This window comes from Juglans microcarpa x Juglans regia, chromosome 3D (genome assembly GCF_004785595.1).
Source record: "Juglans microcarpa x Juglans regia isolate MS1-56 chromosome 3D, Jm3101_v1.0, whole genome shotgun sequence".
Taxonomy (NCBI): domain Eukaryota; kingdom Viridiplantae; phylum Streptophyta; class Magnoliopsida; order Fagales; family Juglandaceae; genus Juglans; species Juglans microcarpa x Juglans regia.
Window position 1 is genome coordinate 11,084,340 of NC_054598.1, and position 26,380 is coordinate 11,110,719.

Here is a 26,380-nt window from a genome sequence, read left to right on the forward strand (position 1 = left end):
AATTGTTTATTATATTGTGTGAGAATTTAAAAAAGTTGTAATGATGAGATGAGATGAAACATTTACATCGTTTTAACAATATTGTTTTGTCACCAGGGAGATGATTACTGGGATAATAATAATATTGTTGTTTTTAGCATTTTCACACTTCTAATAGTCTAATAAAGTTTTTGTTTTCCCCGTTCATGCAATTTTGAATGGAGACTTCAGTAGTTTTCTTTTTTACCTGCCTGAATGAGCATGATGAGAACACATTCTAGACAGCTTATTTTGTAGGGTTTCTCAGAGTAAAAGACCTCATTTCTATGTAATTTACCCTCGTCATAAAATCGATGCATTTCCCAACGCTCGGTAATTTTCTCTCATTCTCCAAATGAACTCATTTTTCTCTACTATCATATGATTTATTTTTCAGTCAGCCATGCACTCGAACCACCCGAGTGCGTAATACAATTCAGTCATTCATATTTAACTTGCTTACAAAGAACTTGCAATGCTTTACAATCTGATGTATTACGTCAAGTCATATAAGTTTGTACATTTACTTTTATAAAATAGATCAAACTTTTCTCTTTCAAGAACTCTGTTTTGTTTCAAGGACGAAAAATATCATTAGACCATAAGACAGCTCATTCATCAGTATTCAGACGAGTACAACCAGAAAATGGGAAACTCAACAAGACTGCTTTGTGGTGGCAAGATGTAATAAACTGATGCTGTTTCTTAGCATAGTTATTTTCAAATTTCAACCAGGTTGTAAAAGGGCATCATAACCCGGTTGGATTTTTAGCCTGGAGACACCAAAATCACTATCTAAACTGGACATGGAATAGTCAGAGACCATAGGTGACAACTTCTCAGGTCCAATATCCAATGCCTATTGTTGTCTGAAATAACGGTTTTATGTCCATTTTCGAAAACTAAAGGTAAAACTCAGTTCAACAACACATCTAAATCTTATCTAATGGATAATACAATAGCCATCGTTTAGAAGAAAAAAAAATGCAATAGCCATTCATCATGATGAGGTGCCCATAGATGACACCGACATCAAACCTTTTTTTTTTTTTTTTTTTAATGTTGAAAGCTGACGTTATGGATCATGTTCTCCAACACTAGAGGTGAAGCTCGAGTAAGTAGTCCACATCATTGCTTACTCTAAACTGCAACATCCTTCCTTTCATTATATACTAAAAAGATCGAAAATCTAACACGTCTCTGAAGATAGAGAGATAACTCGAATTCTCTATTTAATTCGATGGTCTAATTTAGAGAGAGATAAATATAATAAATAGATCTTACGGTATTTAATATTGTCTGTGTGGAATTTTTGTAAACTATAAACCACATATGAGAATTTAATTTATTTTTCTATTCTGTATGTGAAAAAATGCTTCATTATTTACTTCCAGCAATTAAGGGCTACCAATGATTTTTATTTTATTTTTGAAAAAAAAAATGCTTGCAAGTATAAGTCTTAAACCATTGTTAAAACCTTTGGATCCACGTAAATAATGGTTTTGTGAGTATATCAGCGAGTTGATCTCTGTTGGACACAAATGAAACATTGAGAGTCTTGGCCTCCACAAGATCCCTTACAAAATAATAATCTAATTCTACATGCTTGGACAATCATGTAGAACTGGATTTACTAATAAATAAGTTGTACCCAAATTGTCACACCACAAAATTGGTAGATCAGTTAAGAAAATTCCAAGTTCCATTAAAAGAAATTGAATCCATAAGATTTCACAAGTAATATTGGCAACAACCTTATACTCGACTTCAGTGGATGATCTTGCAATAGTTGGTTGCTTTTTGGAACCCCAAGAGACAAGGTGTGACCCAAAAAATACACAAAACCCACCTGTGGATTTTCTATCATCTGGGCAACCAGACCAGTCAGCATCGGAGAAAGCGAAAAGTGTGAGTTTGGAAGACTCAGAGAAGTGAAGACCAAAATGAGAGGTGAGTCTAAGATACCTAAGAATTCTTTTGACAACCTGCCAGTTTGGTATCTTCGAGTTATGCATGTATTGACACACTTTATTAACGGCAAACGAGATGCCAGGGCGAGTGAAGGATAAGTATTGCAAGCTGCCAACCACACTACGATATAAGTGAGGGTCCTCAAAATAGTTCCTTCAAATGCCGTGAGTTTAAGAGAGGATGACATAGGAGTGGAAGTTGGTTTGGCATTATGCATATTTGTACGATGAAGAAGATCCAAAATATATTTAGATTGGTATAAGTACAACCCTTTATCATCTCGGCAGATTTCAATTCCTAAAAAGTAATACAATTGGCCTAAGTCTGTGATGGGAAAGGACATGCCGAGTGCAGAAATGAACTTATAAAGTAAATGTAAACTAGACCTAGTAACTATAATGTCATCAACATATATAAGAATGAAAACAATATGAGATGCATTACGATAAAGAAGAAGAGAAGTATCAGACTGTGACTCCTAAAAATCAAGCGAAAACAGCTTAGTACTGAGCTTAGAAAACCATGCTCGAGGAGCCTGTTTTAGGCCATAAATGGTCTTTTTCAATTTGCACACATGAGAGGAAAAGTCAGGATGCACAAAACTTGGGGGTTGCCGCATATAAATTGCTTCCTCCAGATCACCGTATTAAAAGGCATTTTGTATGTCTAATTGTTACAATGGCAAATTGAAAGTAACAACAAGGGAGAGAAGAATTCGTATGTTAGTGGGTTTAATGATAGGGGAAAAAGTCTCAATGTAGTCGATTCTGGCTTGTTGATGAAAGCCTTTCGCCACAAGACGTGCTTTACGCCTTTCTAAGTGCTATCAACTTTCCTCTTTGTTTTGAGTATCCATTTGGGACCCAAAACATTGAAGGAGGGTGATGGGGGAACCAATTCCCACGTATGGTTGTGTAAAAGGGCATGAAACTCCATTTTCATGGCTTCTCGCCATTTAGAAAATTTAAAGGCCTCAGTGCAGGAGGTGGGCTCTTCTAGAACATCAGTGTGTGCAGAGATGGTGAGTGAAAGGGAGGGTTTTCGTTGAGGCCAAGGGACAATGCCATCTGTGCGTGTTAGAGGGCATTTAGTGTTTACCTTAGCACGTGTGACCATTGGATGAGAGTTGTGAGTTTGTGCTGTAATAGACGACGCCGAAGGAAGCTTAAAGGAAGGACTCATGAATTCTGGAATTTGGGAATTTAGGGATTGAGAGGAACTCGAGGGTGAGAAAGACGTTGGATGTGAATCAGATGGAGAGACCGAAGGTAGAGTTGATGATAGTGGGATAGATTGGGCTGTAGGTGAAGTGGGCCGAGTGAATTGAGGGAGTGGGCCAGACGAATTTGAGGATGATTGTAACTGCATGTGTGCTGGACAAATGTGATGAGTTTGTAAAAAGGGGCCAGTGGGTTGGAGTGTAGGTATGGAAATGGGTGAGTGTGAGAGGATGAATTGGACTTAGAGGTAAAAGGAAAATGAGTTTCATTAAAGATTACATCTCTAGAGATGTAGGTCCTGCCCGATGGGATATGAAGACAACAATATCTCTTATGATCTAGGATGTAGCCCATAAAAAGTGTTGACTGAAGGTCTATCTTATGACAATTATATGGACATAAATTTAGCCAGTAAGCAGTGCCAAAGGTCCGAAGAAAATTATAATCTGGAGATTTTTTAAAAAGAATTTGAAAGGGAGACTTATTTTTTAAAACTGGGGTAGGCATTCTATTTATAAGGAAAACGGAAGTTTGAAATGCCTCAGACTAGTATTGACTTGGCATTGTGCCTGAGTTAAAAAATAAAGTCTTATTTCAACTATATGCCTATGACGACGTTCAACCATCCCATTTTGAGCATGCAAATAAGGGCATGTAAGACGATGAACAATGTCAAAGGATTGAAGAATTTTTTTAAAGAGTCTAAATTCACCGCCCTAATCAAATTGAATAGCCATTATATTAGAAGAAAAATAATTACTGGCATATTGTAAAAAGGCAATAAAAATTGAGGAAACATATGATTTTGACTGAATTGGGAAAATCCAAATGTACTTAGAGTAATCATCAACAATAGAAAAACCTACAACCATTGCATGATAACAGTGGAGCTAGACCCCAAACATCTAGAAACAGTAACTCAAATGGATGTGTGGGCCAAGAAGGTGATGGAGAGCGAGGAACTGCATGTGTTTTGCCTTGATATCAAGCTGAGCAATGGGAAACAAATGTGTGTGAATTGATGGGAAGATTAAAGTGATGAATTATAAAGGCAGTAGTTCTTGGGGATGGATGTCCAAGCCGGAGATGCCACTGGAAGGAGGAAGTTCATTCACCAATATGTGCTTGGGGAGAAGCCGAAATTGATGATGAGGTCGTGGCATCTGCAGGTAAGACATACAAATCATTTTTAACGGTGCCCTAAAGTAGAACCTTTTGAGTTTGCAAATCCTTCATAAGAAAACAATTAGAGTGAAACTTAAAATAGATAGAATTATCATAACAAAACTACGAACTGATAACAAATTTTTTGTAATTGAGAGAATATGAATAAGTTGAGAAAGAAGAAAGTTGTCAAGAGGAGGTGTGAAGATGTGCAAAACCCATGTGTTGAATAGGCATAGTAGAGGCATCTCCGATGCTCACTTGATCCGAGCCCTGGTATGATGAATAATCCAAATTAAGGTTGTTGAAATCATGTGTGAAATGGTTGGTTGCAGCAGTATCAGAAAACCAGGAATTTGTATGATGTGGGGTTGGAGGTATAGTGGTGATATTGGTTGAGAGTGAGGGGGGAGGAGCAGTTTGATAACTGTGATTAAATCGATGATAACATGAGAGGGCAATGTGCCCTGGCTTATTCCAAACTTGACACATAGGCCTATTATCTGGTCAAGGGGAGAAGAAGAAAGGATTATGCCTACCTCCTCCACCTCAACCACGAGAAATCTGAGTTCCTCTTCTCTGATGAGATGGAACAAAGGCAGGAGGTGATTTAACAGTAGTATTGTGAGCGGCTAGAGAATGACCGCTGAGAAGTGACTGGGTTTGATGGGCAAGACGCGACTCATGGGTGAAAAGAAAACTATATATTTGTTGAGAAGAAAGAGGATCAGCCCGAATTGTAAGAGAGGTTACTAGGGGGTCATAATCAGTCCCAAGCCCAGCAAGTAAATACACTGCAAATTTCGATGGAGAGAGAGGCTGGCCTGTGGCACCTAATGAGGCAGCACGGGTTTTATCTCTATGAAAATAATCTGTAATCGACTCGGAACCTTTTTTTAGGGTAGCTAGCTGATAGTGAGTTGGCATTACATGGGCAGAGAACTGGGAGGCAAACAAGGTTTGCAGAGTGTTCCAAGCCTCTTGTGCAGTGGTGCATTCAAGAACTTGAGCAAGAACTTGATCAGATAGTGAAAAATTAATTGCAGACCAGAGGAGTTGGTCAAGCAATAACCACCGAGTGTATTTGGGATTTTTGGGTGATCATCAAGCATGGGGGGAGGCATGGAAGAGGAGCCATCCACATGACCAAATAGTTGGCGTCCCTTGAGAAAGGGCACCACCTGTGCTTTCCATAAAAGAGTCAATGGTGAGTTTTATTGTGATAAAATGACTTGCCGAGTTTAGAGTAGTAGAAGTAACGAGAAATGGAGGATTCTGTGTAGTGGAGACTGGAGATGAATCACCAGACGCCATTCTGTGTAGTTTAGAGTGTTATTGTGATAAAGCAATAACAATAGATGCCATTCTGTGTAGTAATGATAGTGGAGATGGAGAATTCGGCTCTGTGACTGAACAGAAAGGGAAAAAAATGGACGCGAGTCTCACAAGGCTCTAGATACCATAATGAGATAACTGCTCCGTATGCATACCAAATGCTTGACAGAATACTCGAGAAAAATTCATTTGCATTCATTTTTTTTTCATACCATTCTGCCGTGGCTTTACAGTCTTTACATAGACAATTCTACAACTAACAAATTTCCACTACTTTAGGATCAATTGACACCTGTCCTACCAGAAATGGTTTCTGATTTCTAGAAGAATCTTTGCTCCTCTGCTGTGCGTGGCTGTCCTCTGCTGTGACTGAGTTGCTGCTTGCATTGGTGCTGTTAGCAGCTTCCTTTGGTATTGCAGAAACGTGACTGGCCTTGATTTCTTCCTTAACAATTAACATGAATAATAAACATTCAGAAATGTTAGGATAATATTGCTAAAGCAGGGCCATTTATTTCAGTGCAATTCAGGAGGCCTTTTATCTTGGGTTGTCAGTTCTGTCACATTATTTCATCAAGTAGTTTAAGTGAACGCTTGAGCTAGTTCCCCTCACCCATTTATAATATAGGCTAATACAGGATTACAAAATTCAAAAGAACATCAAAGCACACGTGAGTCAATCAATGCCTTCTTTTCAGAGGATCCCAAGGTCTTTACTCTTTAGAAGGATGTAATCAGTAAATTTAATACTGCGGCTACATGGATGAGTGCTTAATGACACTGCGACATCGCAATTATTACCACACTGACTAAAAAAAAGTTTACTTGCTACACTGAATTGGAACAAAGTCATTCAATATCATACCTGATCTTGCTTTAAATAAGTATCATGAATGATAATGCGAGCACAATAAGACCCAATACAAATCCCACTTTTATCAGGAACATGAGAATGAAAACAAACTATAATGCGTAACAAAAAAGAACCGCACTGTTGTCGATCAAAAACAACAAATAAGACCAAATTCAGAATTGAGATCTCATCTAAGGGTATTCATTCATTCATATGGAAAGCTTCACATACTACAAACCAGAAATGAATGTAGCAAGGAAAAGACAGCCCAAAAGAGAAAAAGTAATTGAAATAAAGGTTTGGAGCATCAATTATAGAGGTCACTAACCTCATCCTAAATCAACTTATCACAACTGAAACTACACGAGGGACCTTCCCATCATCAAAGGGCAAGCTAACATACTCCCTAGCAAACTCCTCAGCAATCTCGATGGCTAGCTCCCCATGAATTGCCTTGCAATACATATACAACACCGTGTTCGCTGCGGCATTGTAAAGCAGAAGTAGCATAAGCAAAGTGGAGGTCACCACAATTTGCACAACAAACCCCCAACTTCTCCACCCTTCACTTGCCCCATCCGATCCCACCGCCGAAACCGCACCCGTCCAAATCACAATCCCCGCAAAAGTCCCAAAAAACAACAACAACGACAGCGCTACCCCTCTCATACCCTTGATCAAACTCGCACTCCGCCTCAGCGGCTCGAAACCCCAGCTAGATTCCACCACCACAACCACACATGCGAGGGTCCAATTCACTTGCAAATATACAAATACCATAGCCAAGAGAAGCAACACAACCCCGTAAAACGTTACAAAATAAGGTGAAGAATACTCGACCTCAATCCCAAACAGCTCGATCACTCTCGTTACGAAGAACAAGAAAAGCCCAAAAGCAATGGCAAGCAGAGAAACAACGACCTGGGAAATGATGACAGTCACCAAGAGGGGCAAGAAAGAAGTGAAAATTGATTTGATGGCGGAGACAAGCTTGACGGGTCGGCCATAGAAGCCGTGGAAGACGCTGAAGGTGATGGAGCCGAAGGCGAAGAGAGAGAAGGCTAAGATGAAGAGGGAGTAGAGGAGCGAGAGGATAGGGGAGTTGGAGGAGATGGGTGGTTGCTGTTGATGATGATGGTCATGGAAATTAAAAGGGAGAGATCTAAGGAGGACTTGCGAGTTGTTAGGCGTGGGATCGGTAAGGAGTTGTATAAGCGTCGGGTAGACGACGAGGGAGAAGGAGAGAGGGAGGAGAAAGAGGACTGAGAGGGCGAGGAAGTGACGAGCGTGTGCATTGAGGATGCGCTTCGATTCAGAGAGAACCGTGCAGATGCCCAGACGCGGTGCTGGGGTTGCCATGCCGGAATCGAATTGATTGTCCCAGTGTAAAAAGTTAGCGAGCTTGGAGATGAATGAAAAAGCGTGATGATGGAGGAGGAAGAAGAAGCAGACAGACGAGTCGGTGGCGGCGAGATTCGTTTGTCGTTTGTTATCTTTCTTCTCGAGAAAGGTAGATTGGATTGATTTCAGTGATCAGCTTGTTAAGTTGTGAAGGTGGAAATGGTCTGTCTCTTGGATTAAATAAAAAGAAAAGAAAAAGAAGACCCACAAGCAAAGACAAAGTCAAAGACAAAGACAACCTCGTTCCCATCACGCAACCGGGCTCCGTTGTATGAATATTTCTATTGAATATAGAATTATATGGTAGTATTTATCAATAGTGAATAATTTATAAATAATAACTAAAATTTTTTAGACAAGGCTTGATTTCGAAATCTAAGAATAATCTTCCATCTCTATATCAAAGTTTTCTTATATAAATAATAGTAAATTATTTATTATTAATAATAAAATAATCTAAAAGATATAAGAATAACTATGTTCCCAAATATGGGCTTAAACACAACGCAACAAAATTAGAATGTGCTCGTTTGATTATGTTCACGTGCCATAGAAAATGGCTTTGATTAATATGCGTAGTGGACCAATGGTCCCATATTATAATAGAATAACATATTATATTTCTTTTAATTTTCTCATCATGGTTATATGAGTTAAAAGTATCATAGCTTAAGATATCGATAAATTAAGTTATTTGTGAATAATAGTTAAATAGTTTAAGTTAATATGTTATATTGGATTTTGAAAAATAAGAAAGAAAAAGTTAAATAAAAATATTATAAAATTAAAAAATTTTTTTAATATAATTTTTGTTTTAAAATCTGAAGAAAATTATATTATTTTTTATATTTCATTTGGAAGTTTAAGAAAGTTGTAATAATTAGGTAATGATTAGATAAAAAAATTAAAAATCTAAAATTAAAAAATATTTATATTTATCTGATGTTTGAGGTAAAAATTATGAAAAATTATAAAATGAGATGACATCATCTCACTTCTCAAACAAGTCCTAACTTTTACGTGCTTAAATTAAATTGTAATTTGCAAATCATTGATCTACTAAGCATTTTTGTTTTTTTGCCTCCCCTTAATTTTTTAATAGGAGATTGATAGAGGTACATAATTTTCAAAGTGATTTTATTGTAAATCAAATATTGTCGTGGCATATGAAATATGTCTTCCAACAGTAGATAAATAAAAGAACTCAGCATATGCCAATAAGCCACCTTTGATAGTGTGGCGGTATCGGATCCAAAGTCAGCACAATAATCAATGGTCTTATAGTTTGACGCTATTTCCCCCTTCATGGCAAAAGAAATATCTCGATATTAAATCACCAGATCAAATCATTTATTTTAAAAAAATAATGATACACAGGAAATAATTCTTACTGTTGAGATTAACTGGTTATAAGCAGTTAAGTTAAAGTGAAATAGTAAAAACAAATAAAAAAATCAATAATCTCACACATAACATCAACATTAAAGTGATTTGACTCAATATGAGCCTGCATCTGTTGGCGGGGTCCGTTTCAATGAATTTATCATCAATAAAGATAGAGTACAAGAGATTAATTACAAAATCTTCAATCCTAGAGCCCCAATACACTCAATGAACTCTTAGAAATCTCACAAAAGAATATCTCTTTCTCTCTTTATTCTGGCTACTCAAAATTCCAATACAATGAAAAATAATATGTATTTATATTGTACGACATGGAAATTCTTATTTATGAACATTCGTTTGAGTGTCGTGTCGAAGTGTTAAGTGAACAATCTGTCTGGCATTTGCTCAAGTTGATTGTCAAGCAAGTGTCGAGTGAACACTATGCCTAGGGTTTGCTCGTGTGGATGTCGATCGAATAATTTGTCTAGGGTTTGCTTGAGCAGAATGTCGAGCAAAGTGTCGAGCCAAAGTTAATTAGCTTGAGCCAAGGTCGAGCTAGGGTCGAGCCATAGTCAAGTCAAGTCTCTAGAATGATGTTTTCAACAAGAAATCAAGCCACCATTCCAACACTAACAATTTTATTCATATTTTTTTCAAGTGAAGTGATTGGATATGAGAATAATACTACTGATCATTATTTTTACCATCATCTTCTCATCATCCCATGATATGATATTAAATGATTGAAAGTTATTTATTATATTTCACTTGTGAGCCTATCATTTAACGTCACATTAAGTGATGTTGAGAAGATTATGATAAAAAGTAGGATAATAAATTTTTCCTTATTTATAATTGAGTGGTAAATTCTTATTATATGTACATTATTGTTAAAAAGAAATGTTTTAGGTACAAAAATATTTCACTAAAATAAATCTATAAACTGATATGTTTCGATATGATACGTTAGACTGTTAGACTGTAAAACTATTTTTATTATAAAATAAATTTATCATATTATATAAAATTATTTCTATTTATAGATTTATTTTTGTAAAAAATCTTTTGCTCGACTTCTCTTATTTATAAAAGAAAAATGATAGCCTTACCACTGGTTGACAACTAGTTCACAACTTAGATATTAAAAAATTTGAAATACTAATAAAAAAATTATGTAAAAAATATTTTATAATTTTGTAAAAGAAAAATGCTACTAGCCCCTTCAATATTACTATTCAAAATTATCATCCGAGTATTTCGTTTATTTTTATTTATTTTTTTACTTAATGATTAACACTATTAATAAAATTGTATATTTTTTTAAAATTTTTTCGTAATGTTTATGAATGTTAAAAAGTTATTTTAAAAAAGTTATAAAAAAACAATTTTATCGATTTAAATTTTATCAATTATAAATCGATAAAATTATAAAATTATTTTATTGCCTTAATTGTAAACCGGTTGGAAGGTATCATCTTTCTTTAAAAAATGACAATTTTGCTTCGTTTAGAATTATAATTCATTTCAACTCATCATTATAAATTTTTTAAATTTTAAAAATAATTCAACTTTTTTAAAATTTAAAATAATAATAATATTAAAAAATAATATTATAATAATATTTTATCATCTCAACTCAACTCAACTCAACTAACTTCAATATCCAAACGTAATCTTATTTTACAATTGCATGCACGTGATTTGAGCCCACCAAAACTACTTATCGACATCTCCTGTCGGCTGTCAGAACCCAAAGCCACACCACACGCCTCTACTCTCGACTCCTCACACAGTCACGCAAATCATACCCATTTTCCACCACGAGACCCCTCCTTAACACCCTTTAGCGCATTCAGTGCCCCCGTCCATGGCTTCCTCCCATGTGAACTACTCTCCATGATCATCACTGCGAACCCACATGTTCAGGTATTCTATCGTTATCAATTGCGTGACACTCACTTTCTTTCACTGGTTTTGCCTTCTCAGATCTTATTCGCATTGTATGTACTTTTCCTGCATCCTTGATTTTCAGTTACAGAGCCAGCTCTAGCTCTCTCAAGCCCTTTGTGTTTCTGGAAGTTGTTGAGTTTGTAAAGAAGAAATTGATGAAAATGGAAGTTGCTTATGGTACACCACCTAGAAATAGATTGGATCATTTGAAAAAAGACGGATCCGAAAAGACCCATTTGCGAAAATTGGAGTTGGATTCCTCTGATAACGTCACTGTGCCTAATTCCCAGTTCCGTTCAATGAATGCCTTGGAGATCTTAAGAGAATCAGTTAAGATTCTCCGCTACAATCTGTCGGGGTTTATGATGATTACTGCATTGCTCATCTGCCCCGTAGCTGCCGTTTTTCTACCCAACGTGTTAGCAAATCATTCGATTGTGAGGAGACTGATTATTGAGCTTTTGTTGGTGGCCAAGTCCAGTGGACTGCCTCTCACGCCTCTTGTGAAACAGTCATGCCAGCGTTTCGCAGAGATGGTTGTTTCATCAGCAATGTGCTTCCCCTTGTACATCACGATGTCTTTGTTATCAAAAGCTGCAGTGGTTTATTCGGTAGATTGTAGTTATTCCAGGAAGAAGTTCTCTGTGTCTAAATTTTACGTGATCATTGCCAAGATTTGGAGGCGTCTAGTTTCGACCTATTTGTGGGTCTGCATTTTGGTTGTTGGCTGTGTCACATTGTTTTGTGTTCTACTTGTTGCCGTGTGCAATGCATTTGCTGTAATTGGGTTGTCTCCGGGTATGATTGTCTACGCTGCAGTAATGGCAGGGCTTGTTTTCTCGGTCATCTTTGCCAATGCAATCATTATTTGCAACATTGCTATTGTGATTTCAGTGTTGGAGGATGTTTCAGGACATCATGCAATGCTGCGGTCCAGTGTGTTGATTAAGGGTCAGACTCAAGTGGGTCTTTTGATATTTCTCGGATCCACTATTGGGATGGCTTTTATTGAGGGGTTGTTTGAGCATAGAGTGAAGACACTTAGCTATGGAGATGGGTCTTCAAGGATTTGGGAAGGGCCTCTTTTGGTGGTAATGTATTCATTTGTGTTGCTAATTGATTCTATAATGAGTGCGGTTTTCTACTTCAGTTGTATATCTTCCAATGTAGAAGCTGACATAACAGAAACAATGGCTACTTCTGCTGAAAGGGTGGGCATTTAATGATATTACCTTGTAAATATATGATATATCAGTAAGAGTTTTAGTTTGAATGTCATGAAAATTGGAGCACATAGAGATAATTATGATATTGATGCCATGCATTTAAGCACCGTTAATGAGGATCAGTGTAATGGCATGAGAGTGTATCTTCACAAGCAAATTTGTAGCAGGTGGTAGCCACAAATGCCTCCTGATTCTTGGATGGATATTTGACTTTTGAGTACATAAAGTTGCATCCTGCTGATCACAATGCATGGGGATTGAACGAAGGTATCAAAGACTCTGTATTGCTACATTGTTGGAGCTATATTATGTTAGAAAATTTCTGGAAATTACAATCATTATTGCTTTTATAATGTATAATGCATATATTTCTGTCATTATACATCATACAGTGTAATCTTTAAAGTCATTTTAAGCTGTCTCTCTGTTTTGATTTAGAAGATAAATTTTAAAATTTAAATCTTACAAATTAAATCTTACCATTTAAGCGACGTGGATGATGTGCTCTACACACTAACTTGATAATAGAATAATTCTAATCATGAATAGTCAAGAGTAATGCACATAACATATATAGTTAAATAGTAATATGGTATTTCGGCTGCCTAGAAGAAAAAAAAAATGGTATATTAGTTGTCCTGCTTCAGTCCAAGATCTTGAGTGTGCTACTACATTTGTGTTCTCGTGTCTGAAGCTGTGAACAATAGTCATTGCAGTCATCTACCGACAACATAACTAGATCATTCTGCTGCTTCAATTGTGTTGTGTTCTAGTTTCCATGGCTCATTAATGCTCTTTTGATGATACTAGTGAGAGGAATCAGAGAAGTTTCATAAATCGTGAGCGGTCTATGGATGAATTTATTAGAACTTTCATTTTTAATTCTTTGTTCCATTGATCGATTGTAATTGATTTTAATGGCACGAGCATTCCTGAATTTCTTGTATAACTAGAACACCACTCTTAAGCGTTGCTTTTGTATATGACCGTGTGCTTGGACTTCTGTCTATTCTTATGATCAATAATTAAAATGTTATTTACCTATAAAAAAAAAATTGGCTTGTAATCCTTTTAAGGAATAAATTTGAAATGCATCTTACACGATTGAAATATATTTCTGTTCTTTTTTTTCAATGGGCACTGAAGGTCCCAAAATGATAGTTGAAGAACAAACCGGCATTAGTCACCCCGAGTTGCTCGTAACAAGCAAAGCACGCCAAGTCTGTTGTGAGTCATAGTTATAATATGCATCTATGAAATTAATTAATGATACAATATCATCCTAATAAATAAAGAACTAAGATTTCAACAAGTGTATCACAAAAAGGAACTAAAAAAACTCCTCCCATTACATGCTAATAATAATTAGTCCGCTTGATTTGTAGAATATTAAAGGTTTGTAGAAACTTACCCTTTAATATTCTACAAATCTTAAAGGGTTCTTTATTAATATTGAGTTGAATTGAGATTAGTTGAGTTCTTTATGAATAGTAGTGAGTTAAGATGGTGGAGTGAGTTTTGTGGAGCTCACCTAATATGAGTTTAGATGTATTATGAGAAGTTGAAAAAAGCTGTGGATCCCACGTGTAAAAAGGTGTTGAGTTGAAAGAGGGTGTGAGTTCCATGTGTAAAAAAGTTTTGAATTAAATTAAGTTTAATTAGTGATTTGAGAGTTAAGTATTTGAATGTTAGACTCAACTTAAAATTAGAATGAATTAATCAATTCAATCCAAGTTCCAAACAGGCCTAAGTATCCACATTTCTATGAATGTGGTATGATTCTTAGATTCTTGTAGGGGTGGGCAGTGGGGGCCCGCCCCCATCCGCCCCGCCCCAGCCCCCTGCTTCACACCCCTCCCATTTTTAAAATAAAAAATTATAATTTTTAATATTTATATAAATATATTGTATATAGATATATACAATTTGTTAAAAATTTGAAATTGAATTCAAGTTAATAGTCATATTTAAGTAATGTGGGACTTAACAGTAAGTTCCACATTGCCAGTAAGTTCCACATTGTTTAAGTATGACTATTGTATTACCTTGACCTTTGATATAATGGTTGGTCTAGGAGGCCGAGACAATCTAAAATACAACTCTAATGAGTTTTTTTTTTAAAAAAAATGTATAAAAATCTTTACATCAGCCTACTGTTGGCTTCAACCGTAACAGTGGACAAGCTGATGTGCTATAGTAGACTGATGTGCTGTGTAGAGAAAAAGCTGATGTGTTACATTGGACTGATGTGCTGTGTAGAGGAAAAAAATATAGGAAGGAAAAAAAAAGCCAACTTAGGTGTGCTACGACTGAGGTGCTACGGCTAAGGTGCTACAGTGGGCTGCTTTATAGCTTTACTCAAATTTCAATTTATAATTTAAATTATATTATAATTTGGGTTTAAAAAAAATTTTAAGTCTAAAATTTTTTTTAGACCCGATGTGTCATTGAGTTGAGCGGGGGGCAGGGCGGGGTGCGGTTTCAACCCCACCCCCCTGTATCGGGGAGGGGGGCTAGGAGGGGTGCCCCCGCCCCACACCATGGGGGTAGCACCTCTAGATTCTTGGACTAGATGGTCATATATATATATATATAAATGATAGATACAACCGTCTGGTGCAACCGGCGTGTCCATGTCACCCGTTTTATTTTTTCCTTCCTCTCCCTCTCCGTTTCGTTCCCCCTCTCCCGCTCGAAATTTCATTTCTCCCTCCCTCCATCTCTATCTCCGTCGGACTACTCCCTCTCCCTTGAAGACGCCTAGTGCCCCATGCACGTTTGTCTCCTTAAGGAAACAAACATGTATGGCCCCCTTTCTGAGCAAAGAAACCACCACTGTTGCAAACCTTTAAGCTTCAGTGAAGCATCTCCACCTTGTAGTTGCCGTCACCACACATGAATCCCTTCAAGCAAGGCAACTCCAACCATCTCAAGGCACTACTTCACGCGGGAGACTCCATAAAAACAGCCTAGTAAACCTCTCCGTTGCCATTACTCATTTGTTTTAAAGCGCCAAAATAGAGCAATTTTGTGCTCTCAGCCCAGATACCTCCCACACACGACCACCTACTTTAAACCGACACCAACTACACCCAAGCCACCATAAGCCTCTGTTTCCTCCACCAAAACACAAAGCACCCGCTCTCTACCATGAGCCATTGCAAAACCATTGTCACCGAGACACAGAACAAGATCATGGGGCACTCCAATGTGTGGAATTCTCACCCTAAAAACTACGGCCCTGGCTCCCGCGCCTGGTACGGAATATCGCCTTTTCTCTTCCAACTTGTTTGGTCCCCGAGAAATTATCATTGATTGAAAGAAATCTAACTTGTTCTGATCCTTGTCAGGCTTCTGATTTATTTATAGAGAGTTTTTTTTTCCTATTCGGTTTTGTTTTGTGCCATTGGTTGTTATTCTGATACTTACAGAAATAATCATATAACTCACTAAGATCGCTTGAAAAAGTTTATTCTTTTCTCTGGCAGAATATATATGTCTTATAGTATGATCAGAAAGATAACTTTTTTTCAAACAAATATGATGTTAAAAGATTTTGATTTTTGCTACCAAGAAAAATGTTGATTTAAAAGGAATTAGTTTCCGTGGATTGGATTTTTAGGGCTCATGCCTTCTAGTTGGGTTGATTAGGAAGTACGGCCTCATGTGTTGTAGGCAATGCTTCCGCAGCAACGCCAAGGAAATTGGCTTCATTAAGGTATTATTTTTTGAATGAGTTTATTGTCCTACTCTGAATGTTGGGTTTTGATTGTTTGCTTTTTTGCCTGTTAGATTTTTCTCATGAGTATTCATTGGCTTGGTTTGTTGAGAAGCTAACCCACAGGGTGGTCGGAAGTTTCTGTGCGAGGTGAAGCTAGGCTGAGGGCCAAGAGAATTTGCTCTGTTTTTTACTTCCCGAAACAGAGAACACGGTGGAACATGTCTTACGACATTATGGTTGCTGCGGTTTGCCATCGGTTGCTCATCTATGGAGGAGAGGCTCACAGCGTGAATGGTGTTGCTCGGTTTTGGTTTCTCACGTAGTGTTTCTTTCATTTGGAAGCATGAGATTGTTTTTGGTAGAATAATTGAAAGAAACAGCAGTAGGAATAGAAAATAGTGGCCAAAGGTTCTTGTGGGTGGTAAGAAATCCGCCACTAGAGGAATATGAGCTTGCCAAGCTCTACATCGGTCAGGTGGCTTCTGCCTGCACAGGCATATAGAACTATGGCAGCGTCCATGTTGCATTGGGAGAAACAAAGCAGCAGCGTGGAGAGAGAATGGAGGGAAGAGAGGGATTTGAGGTGAAGAAGATAAATAGAGATGCCTTTTACTTTTTGTTTTTTGACTTTTTTTTTTCTTTTATAATTCCACGTAAGTTTCACATACGACCGGTTATCTCTCGGTTCCACACACCGGTTGTCCCTAGCAGAGTTAAACATGATTTTGGATGTAGGAAACAGCTTTTCTAGCACTTTTGACTGTTCCATGTCATGTACACTTCGCTCTTTCTTTGGACAAATCTCAAATTTGTAATGAGGAGAAATTAGTGAAATTGAATGCCAAACAATAAACATGTTGGCACGAGCTCATCTAGTTGAGCCGAACAGGGTACAACATACAGGGCCCATCATTCCAAGCCCAAGCTTTGGTGGTCAACGTGAATGAAGCAAGTTCGCTCGTTCGTTCGGCGTACCGACCCAAACTTGGTTTGGCGGCCCATTTTTGTTCTCACCCTGGTATCAGCTTCCGTAAAACATTCAGGAGGCTAAAATATAGCCAATAATTAGTTTAAATGGGTTTGCATCAGTTTATCTAAAGATAAGTGCTACATCTAAAAAAAAAAAAAAAAAAAAATTATAAAAGTAAATTTAATATCTATTTTTTAATAAAATTAGTTTTACAATCTATTATCTCATATCAAATCACGTCAGTTTGTAAAATTACTTTTATGACATCTTTTTGTAGGCAAATCATTTCTCTTATCTAAAAGTTAAAAGAAATTTTACATTTAGCTACAAGATAAATATATTTGTTACTGTATTCCAGCTATCTGATAAATTAATACTTTTGTAACTTTGTTACCACTTTGACTCTTTTCTTCTCTGCTTCATCTCCTTCTAGTCTAATTAGTTAATGAAATATAATTATAATTATAATTCAATAATCTATTTTGAATACAAATTTACAATCTATTGTTTTGTAATTATATTTATTATGTTCAGCAATCTATATAATGCCAATTCCATTGCTCGTAATGTTATGTTCAACAATTTTTTCCTGTAATGCCCATTTCTTAAAGAAATGGTGAGGAAATAATATTTTAATAAGAAAAATTATACCTAATCCAATGTGGAGGTGCCTTTTAATAGGTTAGTAAGTCAAACTAGAAAAGTGGCTTTTTTTTTTTTTGGATAGATTTTTACATAATTCAATATCAATGGTCTAATAATAATGAAAAATAACTATTCCCTCTCACGAATTGTCTCAGAGTTTAGATAGTACGTTGAAATGAGATAAGTTTAGAAGAAAATTAAATAAAATATTATTTTTAATAATATTATTATTTTGTGATTTAAAAAAATTGAATTATTTATTGTATTTTCTATACAAATTTGTGAACATTATAATGATGAGATGAGATCGAATTAGGGCACCTCTTCATCCAAACCAATGATAATGCTATTACAAGTTGGTATAAACTAAAAATGATAAAAACTGTTCTGTTTCCAAAATTTTGAAATATATATATTTTTTAAAAATATAGTAACTACGCATAAAAAATGGAGTAGTTCTACTCATCTGCCCATCTACTCTACATACACCACACACATGATGAAGTGGCATTTATTTATTTATTTTTAAAACACATGCATTTTGGTTCACATATCCAAAATAGATTTGATGGCATTTCGAAATTTGTTCCTTCCCCCAGCATCTTCTTCCTTCCCGCTTCACCCCTCCACCAGCTTCACCGTTTGGGCCGCCGCTAGGTTCACTCCTTCGTCTGAGCTGCCTCCCGCTTGAATGAATCAATTCCGGATGTCCATCAAAACCATCTTGGGATCTTCTTCTAGGAGATGGCCATGGGACAAGAGACTTTGAATGAAGTCTGGAGATGGCTATGGCCATGGGACACGAAATCTAGATTTTATTAGAAACTTTGAATGAAGTCGGGAAGACCATTCTCTAAAAAGAAGAAAAATTCCTAGCACATTGGGCAAAGTGTCTACCTACTCCCTCATATGTAGGTCGAGATAGTGTGAATATGGGTTCCATAGCATCATCATGAAAAACCCTCACGAGCATCTCGCTATGCCTTAGTCCAACCACTTCAGAAATTCTTGAGTCCCAATCAAAATGTATAGCCTTTAACCGACTGAGGATTCTTCCTCTACCAAGCCCAACATTTTTGGGCGAGAGTTCTTCGTGTCAACAGGATTGAGGGATTTGATAGAGGGAGAGGAAACAAGGGGGAGAGTGATTAGGATACTAGACCGGATTTGTTGTCTCATAAGTGTGTGAAGTGTGATCCTTAGACTGGTTTAGGAATAGAATTTTTCTAAAAAATGCGGACCGAATTTCGAGTTGATGGTTAGTGGATTTATGTTTTGATGCTTGAAGTATTTTAGAATTTTATAAATAGTAGTGAAATGATCTATAAATAGTAATGAAATAGTTTCAATTGAGATGCTTTATTAGGTCTTAAGATAAGAAATATAAATAGTTAAATAAAAATATTATAAAGTTTAAAAATTATAAAATTATTTGACATAATTTTTTATATTATTTTTATTTTAAAGCTTAAAAAGATTATATTGACTTTGTATTTTTTTAAAATTAAAAGTTATAATAATTAAATAAAAAAAATTAAAGATTGGAAATGTTTGGAAATAAAATCGGTGGAAGTTTTGAAAATTTATCATTTCTAACAAAAGCCTAAAAAAAAAAAAAAAAAAACTCCTAAAACCCCTAAACAAGCGCATGCCCCTTCCCCGCTTTGAGAAAATCCCGTCAGCTTCCCCTGTGTGAGCTTAAGCCATTGAAACCCAAACCTCATCAACCCAGTCCAAACGACCGGTGAATGGTCCTGCAGAAGAAGAGAAATCAAAGATTCCCCCATTTTCGACCTAGTCTGATATACAGTGTTAGGCTGCGACTGCTAGGGCTTAGAAGCTGCGCAAGGAAGTTTACGTTTGACTGGATGCTAGGGTTTAATAAGGCCTTCATTTGCTAAAAAGGTTTCTTGTTCCTCAAAAAAGATATCGCCATCCTCGTACTTGAGCTGAAAATGTCTCTACTGCAACACCTTTCCACTACAATTTCTTCGTCTTCTTCTGCTTTCTTGGCCCATTCCAACTTTAATTCTAGGTACCATTTTCTTTTTTGCTGTTGGTTACTTAGAAAGTTCCTAAAAAATAATCATACGCACCCAAAGTTGTAAACTTCTATTTCCCATCATTAATCACCTGATCACATTTGTTCTTTTCGGGTTTCTTACTTCTCTCAGCAACTAAACAGAATATTTTTTCTTTAAAATATATATATATATATATATATATATATATACGTGTTCCGTCTCTTTTGCAAACGATCCGATTGAATGAACTTTTATGGTTTGTATGCTGCAGGACTAAGAACATTTCGCTTCAGGCGAAAAGAAACAGCATTTTTAAATGCGTTGCTGCGGTGCCGAAAGAATCTCAGACTGGTACCATTTTTTATCTCCTTCATTTCAATTCTAATTTTGGATATTGTTTTCTTTTTTTTCTTTAATTTTGTGTGACATATTTTGTTTTAGTGGGAGTTTGTGTAGCAGTGGAGCTATGATATACGGGGCCCATGTTGTAGCTGGAATTGTGAATTATTGGACATGGAAAATTTGTGTCCCGTCATACAAAATTGCCACCTTAGTGAAAAATCTATTTAAACCAAAACGGAATTAGAAGCATCTCTTCTTACCATGCCCGTTGTGGATATTTGATATTCAATAATGCTGAATATATTCTGTATCTTTTGAAGCTTACAAGACAAATGTCTCTCGCAATGGAAACTTGGCCAAACTTCAAGCGGGTTACCTTTTCCCAGAGGTATATAATGCACGTGCGCCTATTTTCTATTATTATAATCTTACTATTGCTAAATATCTCCATTCACTCGACTGTGATTGACCTTATGGTACATGATTTCTTTTTTGGTAGAACCATAGAATTATATTATCAGCTTCTTGACTCGCCTTCTTCATGGATTTTAGTTCATCTAAGAGCATTGGCATTGGCTTCATCAAAAGCTTAGCCAAATGTAAAATATGATGAATTTCATCAAAAGAGAGCTGCATTGGATTAGCCAAAGAGATAAGTGTGAAACTTTGAGCTACAGAGGATATGTTTTTTCAAATTTGAAGGGTTATTGTTTACTCATCAAATCTATTTTTTATTCACTTTTAATCTCCAATGATCTTTTTTTATTCACGTTTAATCTCTAACTGTCTTATAATAATAATGTAAGAATCAAATTAAATTATTAATTAACATATGATTAGTGTAATTATAAAATATAAAAGAAATATTATTATTAAAAAAAAATATTATATTATTATTTTGATGAATTCAATAGCTAATTCAATGTGGAGTTATGGATAACCAAAATATTGTTTGTACCCATGAGATGTTGAACCTTGGACCTTGAAGAGAGTGATACCCCAAGACCAAGACCTTCACCACTTGGGCCAATCCCTTGGGGTTAGCTTTCAAATGTTTTGTGTCTTTGATGATATTCTCTTCTGGGTGATTTGATGGTTTTGGGTATACTTTGTGTGTGCACTAAGCCCTACTTTTTCCGTTTCTTAGTGATTTTGTCACTTATAAAAAGTGCATAAAGCCGGGACTTCGGAGGACATTCTTTTGTCAGTTTGTTGTATTTTCTCCAAAAGTCCTAGTGATATGATCTATCTCTCTCTGGCCTCCCCCACCTCTGGTCCTCAGCCAACCCACAGAAGAAATCTGTTTCATTATTTATATTTTGAACAGTGTTTTAGTAATCTTATTTTTGTCTTATAATTCTTGTGAATAGATAGGCAGGAGGAGGGCTGCACACCTGCTGAAGTACCCTGATGCACAAGTTATAAGCCTTGGAATTGGTGATACTACTGAGCCTATTCCAGAAGTTATAACTTCTGCGATGAGAAAGGTACGACTTCTTTACCCCTCTTGTAAACTGTTTCATTCATTTTTTTCGCGCTCCTGGTTTTATTCTGCACATCTCTCGTGGTGATGTTCTCTGTTTTTATGCTTCCTTATGCTTTTTTCTCTTTCAAAATATTTCTATAACTAACTTAGCAAATGGAATCACAAAAAGAAAAAAAAAAGAAGAAGAAAAATAACAACAAAGGCAGTCGAAACTGGGGCGAGAGGTGTGATTTATGAAGCTTAACTCTCCCTCCCGATTGCTGACTCAAAAATTAAAATTAAGGTTATAGTTTACAACTTACAGAATCCTTGCTTAAATGCTGACCCAAACAACATTTTTAGGATTGCTTTTTGCTTGACATAATTGAAACCATTCCATGGTCATGTTATTGTATGTCTTTATGAAATTTTGCACATTTTTACCGCTTATCTGATTAAGTAGAATCCTTGCTTTGCTGGCTACTGAATCAAATTGTTTTCACTTTGACAGAGATCACAGGAATTATCAACACTAGAGGGTTACAGTGGTTATGGAGCTGAGCAGGGTGAAAAGGTATGAGGCATTCTTGATTTGTGATTGACTGTTTCATGGAGTTGAACTTCATTGCTAATTGTCGATACTTCTATTACAATATATTCTCCCATCATGGATGGTAAAGAACTAACACTTATGATTCAATTTTTTTGTTTGATAAGTAATTCTTATGATTCAAAATTATGACTTGAAGATGGTGATTCGCCTTTTCATGTTCGTTTCTAGTCTGAAATGAGAACTCAAAGTATATATGGTCACTATGCGTAACCTCGGCACCACATCTAGAATCAAGCGAATAGATTTAAATGTAAACTGATGTTGTTTCTTTAGAAAGTAATTGTAAATGGTTACACAACCATTTCATATGGTTAGACATTTTTTGTGCTTCTTATTGTTAATCTATTCACAATACATCAATAACCAAATATGTTTTTGTGAACATGCTACAAAAGTACTTTTTGGTTGCCATTCACCGAGTCTTAGAATTCATGCTGATTTAAGGTATGGCCTAAGTTTCACTTATAAAAAAAGGTATGGTTGAAGTTTCTACTCTGGCTGCTGACCTTAGGCAATCATCCTCTAGGTTCAAATTGATCTGATCAAACACAGAATCGACATGACTTAAAGTAGATTACTTGAAGTTTCACATGAGACAATTGAAATTTATAGCATGATAGCTGAAGACTAACACTGTTGCTGATCTGTAGTCTTTGAGAGCTGCAATTGCTTCAACTTTTTATACCAGCCTCGGAATAGAGGACGATGATATATTTGTTTCAGATGGTGCGAAATGTGATATATCCCGCCTTCAGGTTTGTTTAGATTTACACATTGGTTTTGAATTCCTTGCATTGATCTTTGCCTCTGTTTATATTTGTTTGCTTGTACTGATGGTTTTTGTTTACCAGCAAAGTATTCCATAATTAATTTTTTTTAATTGTAGCACTATTTAAATTTGCTTTCTTTCTACTCTTGGCAGGTTGTTTTTGGGGCTGATGTTACAATGGCAGTGCAAGACCCGTCATACCCTGTAATTTATTCTTCTACAAAATAAGGAATAAAATTTATTCTCCAGTTGACCTGTCTTCCGTTTTTTCTCTTTTAATTATCTATTTTCATTGTGATATATATTAAGTGAAAAGGTTGAGTTGGTCTTACCAGTATTCATTTTGTCAATTTTTTTAAGATTTTATTTCTTGTTAATAGTTTGTGATAGTATTTTTTTATTCTTTTAGCTTAATTTTGCATGAAATTACCTGCCAGTGGTAATAATTTGTGATAGTATTTTTTTTCTTTTAGCTTAATTTTGCAGGAATTACCTGCCAAAGGCCTTCAGAGATCTACTGTAGTATTTATTTTGAACACCCCCATGCAATATCTTATACAGAAAGTGGTAGAGGTGCATGTGAGAGACATTTAATTGGTTCACTGTGGAAATTAATATTTTTTGGATGAGCAATAATAATTATCTAGAAATGAATAAAACCAGGTTCACTTGGGAAGTCGCCTAGAAGAAAAGGGTTTACCAGGGAAGTTGCCTACAAGAAAAAGTGGTTTACTTGGGAAGTCATTTTATTAAGTAACACAAGGTTTCTACCTAGTAATTCACTTTCAGTCCCTAGAAAAAACCATAGATCTAACATCTGTTGTTGTTTATTAGGGCTACCTTACAATTTTGATAGTTAACTTGGGCTGTTGGTTAGGTGGTCTTGCCACTTAGATGCAAGACATGAAGGATGTTATGCTTGTTTGAGCATGTCATTTCATAATTTCAATCATATTGACCATCTACCTTGCTTTCATCAATATGGAAAACAATGTTTTTCATCGATGGCGCCATCTGTTAGATAAGCTATTAGTAACGTGGCATGGAAAATGTCTTCATAGGGATAAAACTTTTTAAAGGTTTAAGGATCAATTCCTTACAAGAGATGGGTTAAAGTGCAGGCTTATGTGGACTCGAGTGTTATCATGGGCCAGACTGGACAGTTTCAGAAGGATGTACAAAAGTTTGAGAGCATTGAATATATGAAGTGTACTCCAGAGAATGGTTTCTTTCCTGATCTGTCAGGTGTTTGTCGAACGGATATCATATTTTTCTGTTCACCGAACAATCCTACTGGTGCTGCTGCAACCAGGGAGCAACTGACCCAGCTGGTAAAGTTTGCCAAGGACAACGGTTCAATCATAGTATATGATTCTGCATATGCCATGTACATGTCGGAGGACAACCCCCGTTCCATCTTTGAAATTCCTGGAGCTAAAGAGGTAACTTTATTGATGAAAATTCATTTTTGAGTTTTTTTCCACTTTCAATGCAACAGACATTTATTTCCATGAATTCATAACTATGCACATTGTAGGTTGCAATCGAGACATCATCATTTAGCAAATACGCAGGGTTCACTGGAGTTCGTCTAGGTTGGACTGTAGTTCCAAAGGAACTGCTATTTTCTGATGGATTTCCTGTAGCCAAGGACTTCAGCCGCATTGTTTGTACTTGTTTTAATGGTGCATCCAACATTGCCCAAGCTGGTGGTCTAGCTTGCCTTTCACCCGAAGGTCTTAAGGTCTGTTTTCTGTTCTCATTCCTGTGATTCCTTACTAACAAAAAAAAAATGCAATATTTATCATTATAAATCATGTTTTTTTTTTTCAATTAATTATTCCATTTTTCACGTTCCTCTTCTCTAGCCATATGGCCGAATAAAATTCTGAAATACTTATATAACAAGATACGCTAATTTTATTCTATTTGCAGGCAATGCATGAGGTGATCGGTTTCTACAAAGAAAATACTGACATAATAGTAGAGACATTTAATTCGCTTGGTTTTAATGTGTATGGAGGGAAGAATGCACCATATGTGTGGGTCCACTTCCCCGGCCGAAGTTCATGGGATGTATTCAGTGAGATTCTGGAGAAAACTCACGTTGTTACCACCCCCGGCAGTGGTTTTGGACCTGCTGGCGAAGGGTTTGTCAGGGTTAGTGCATTTGGTCACAGGAGCAATATTTTGGAAGCTTGTAAAAGATTCAAGCAGTTATACAAATGAAGCTGGATTCAACTAGTTTCTTTGGAGCAGAAATGGACACATCTATTCCCACCATTTGCTTCGAATTCGGCAATTCTTAGACCCAAGCTCGTTTAGCATTTGGGATCCTTATTAGTAGGTTGCACCATCTATTTCATCAACTGTAGAAATCGAGTGTACCTTGTGATCTAGACTTTATTTTATCATCATAAATTTGAAGCAAATGTTCCAATAATCCTCCCTCCTGGTAAGGTCCAAGACTAAGTGCAGTTCCAGCATAAGAAATTTTGTATTAGTAAATGCAGCAGATCCAGTCCAGAGCCAGAAACCACTTTGAGACGAAGAAAAAGGAATCAAACTCCAATCAAGAAGCTCAAGCTCAAGGCTGCATGGAGGTAATTGCTTTACATCACAATGCCACCATGAGTCTAGCTACTAGCCTAAAGAAAATAGAAGTGATAGAACATTAAGAAGGAACAAAAAGTAGAGACTGAAAAGATATGTCAACATATGCAAATTTTGTACTTGGAAGAGACTGAAAAGATCACTGGGGATGGTACCAAAACAGAAAAAGAGGAGAAAAAAAAAAAAAAAATCCAACAGCTCATGGGAGGAGTCAGAGTGTACGATTTTCATTATTTTTTTTTTTTTTTTACAGCTGTGTTGCTTTCAGTGGTAGGCCTGATCTTGGCATTCCCATCGTTCCATATTTTTTCTTTATTTACTTTCACACGTGAAACATTGATCAGAAAGTTAAAAAAAAAAAAAAAGTGACCGGACATGGGACCAAAGTCTCAAAACAGATTACAATCGAAACCCCATTGGTCTTTTGTACAATTGTACCATGTTACCTGTTGTTATTTTACTGCCGAGTGCGGGCCCCGGCCTTGCCATTTCCAGTCCCATTCTCCATTTTTCTTTTTCTGTACCATCCACTCATGAGAATTATAGTTTCATGAATAATTCTTCTTATAAGTTATTATTTATCATTTTACATTTCATTATATGAAAAAAAAGAAAGGATCTAATATGAGATAGGAGAATGAACAGTGATTGATTTGAAATTCTAATTTCAATCCTAACCTTTTTTTTTGGGTAA

The 26,380-nt window shown here is 36.2% G+C and overlaps 4 protein-coding genes across 5 annotated transcripts; 3 read left to right on the forward strand and 1 right to left on the reverse strand.

Annotated features, from left to right (window-relative positions):
- Nucleotides 1–5,879: 5,879 nt before the first annotated feature.
- On the reverse strand, nucleotides 5,880–8,130 carry LOC121254661. 2 transcript variants are annotated; one of them, XM_041154781.1, is made up of 2 exons: nucleotides 6,890–8,130; nucleotides 5,880–6,153 (listed from the first exon to the last, which is right to left on the reverse strand). In XM_041154781.1, exon 1 carries the CDS (start codon nucleotides 7,918–7,920, stop codon nucleotides 6,901–6,903), a length of 1,020 nt encoding a protein of 339 aa, XP_041010715.1. In that variant the 5' UTR covers nucleotides 7,921–8,130; the 3' UTR covers nucleotides 5,880–6,153; nucleotides 6,890–6,900. The 2 variants fall into 2 exon arrangements, with proteins under 2 accessions (XP_041010715.1, XP_041010716.1); XM_041154782.1 differs by having other exon boundaries at nucleotides 5,880–6,149; nucleotides 6,890–8,128.
- Nucleotides 8,131–11,048: 2,918 nt separating this feature from the next.
- Nucleotides 11,049–12,746, forward strand: LOC121254662. The gene is made up of 2 exons (XM_041154784.1): nucleotides 11,049–11,274; nucleotides 11,381–12,746. The coding sequence occupies exons 1-2, from the start codon at nucleotides 11,267–11,269 to the stop codon at nucleotides 12,519–12,521; spliced, it is 1,149 nt and encodes a 382-aa protein (XP_041010718.1). The 5' UTR covers nucleotides 11,049–11,266; the 3' UTR covers nucleotides 12,522–12,746.
- Nucleotides 12,747–15,702: 2,956 nt separating this feature from the next.
- Nucleotides 15,703–16,568, forward strand: LOC121255029. The gene is made up of 3 exons (XM_041155325.1): nucleotides 15,703–15,833; nucleotides 16,147–16,242; nucleotides 16,449–16,568. Exons 1-3 carry the CDS (start codon nucleotides 15,720–15,722, stop codon nucleotides 16,566–16,568), a joined length of 330 nt encoding a protein of 109 aa, XP_041011259.1. The 5' UTR covers nucleotides 15,703–15,719.
- A 2,892-nt stretch (nucleotides 16,569–19,460) lies between these two features.
- Nucleotides 19,461–25,529, forward strand: LOC121254663 (LL-diaminopimelate aminotransferase, chloroplastic-like). Its single transcript, XM_041154785.1, has 10 exons — nucleotides 19,461–19,895; nucleotides 20,156–20,235; nucleotides 20,547–20,614; nucleotides 21,597–21,713; nucleotides 22,203–22,265; nucleotides 22,955–23,059; nucleotides 23,227–23,277; nucleotides 24,195–24,515; nucleotides 24,611–24,817; nucleotides 25,009–25,529. Exons 1-10 carry the CDS (start codon nucleotides 19,816–19,818, stop codon nucleotides 25,300–25,302), a joined length of 1,386 nt encoding a protein of 461 aa, XP_041010719.1. The 5' UTR covers nucleotides 19,461–19,815; the 3' UTR covers nucleotides 25,303–25,529.
- Nucleotides 25,530–26,380: the final 851 nt, after the last annotated feature.

Excerpts from the sequence above, each read along its gene's own strand:
- LOC121254661 (XM_041154781.1), bottom strand. The coding sequence starts at position 7,920 with ATGGCAACCCCAGCACCGCGTCTGGGCATCTGCACGGTTCTCTCTGAA.
- LOC121255029 (XM_041155325.1), top strand. The coding sequence starts at position 15,720 with ATGGGGCACTCCAATGTGTGGAATTCTCACCCTAAAAACTACGGCCCT. Across the intron at positions 15,834-16,146 it reads TTTGGTCCCCGAGAAATTAT|GGCTCATGCCTTCTAGTTGG; the intron begins CATTGATTGAAA and ends TTGGATTTTTAG. Across the intron at positions 16,243-16,448 it reads AGGAAATTGGCTTCATTAAG|AGAACACGGTGGAACATGTC; the intron begins GTATTATTTTTT and ends TTCCCGAAACAG.
- LOC121254663 (XM_041154785.1), top strand. The coding sequence starts at position 19,816 with ATGTCTCTACTGCAACACCTTTCCACTACAATTTCTTCGTCTTCTTCT. Across the intron at positions 20,615-21,596 it reads CGGGTTACCTTTTCCCAGAG|ATAGGCAGGAGGAGGGCTGC; the intron begins GTATATAATGCA and ends TCTTGTGAATAG. Across the intron at positions 21,714-22,202 it reads TAACTTCTGCGATGAGAAAG|AGATCACAGGAATTATCAAC; the intron begins GTACGACTTCTT and ends TCACTTTGACAG.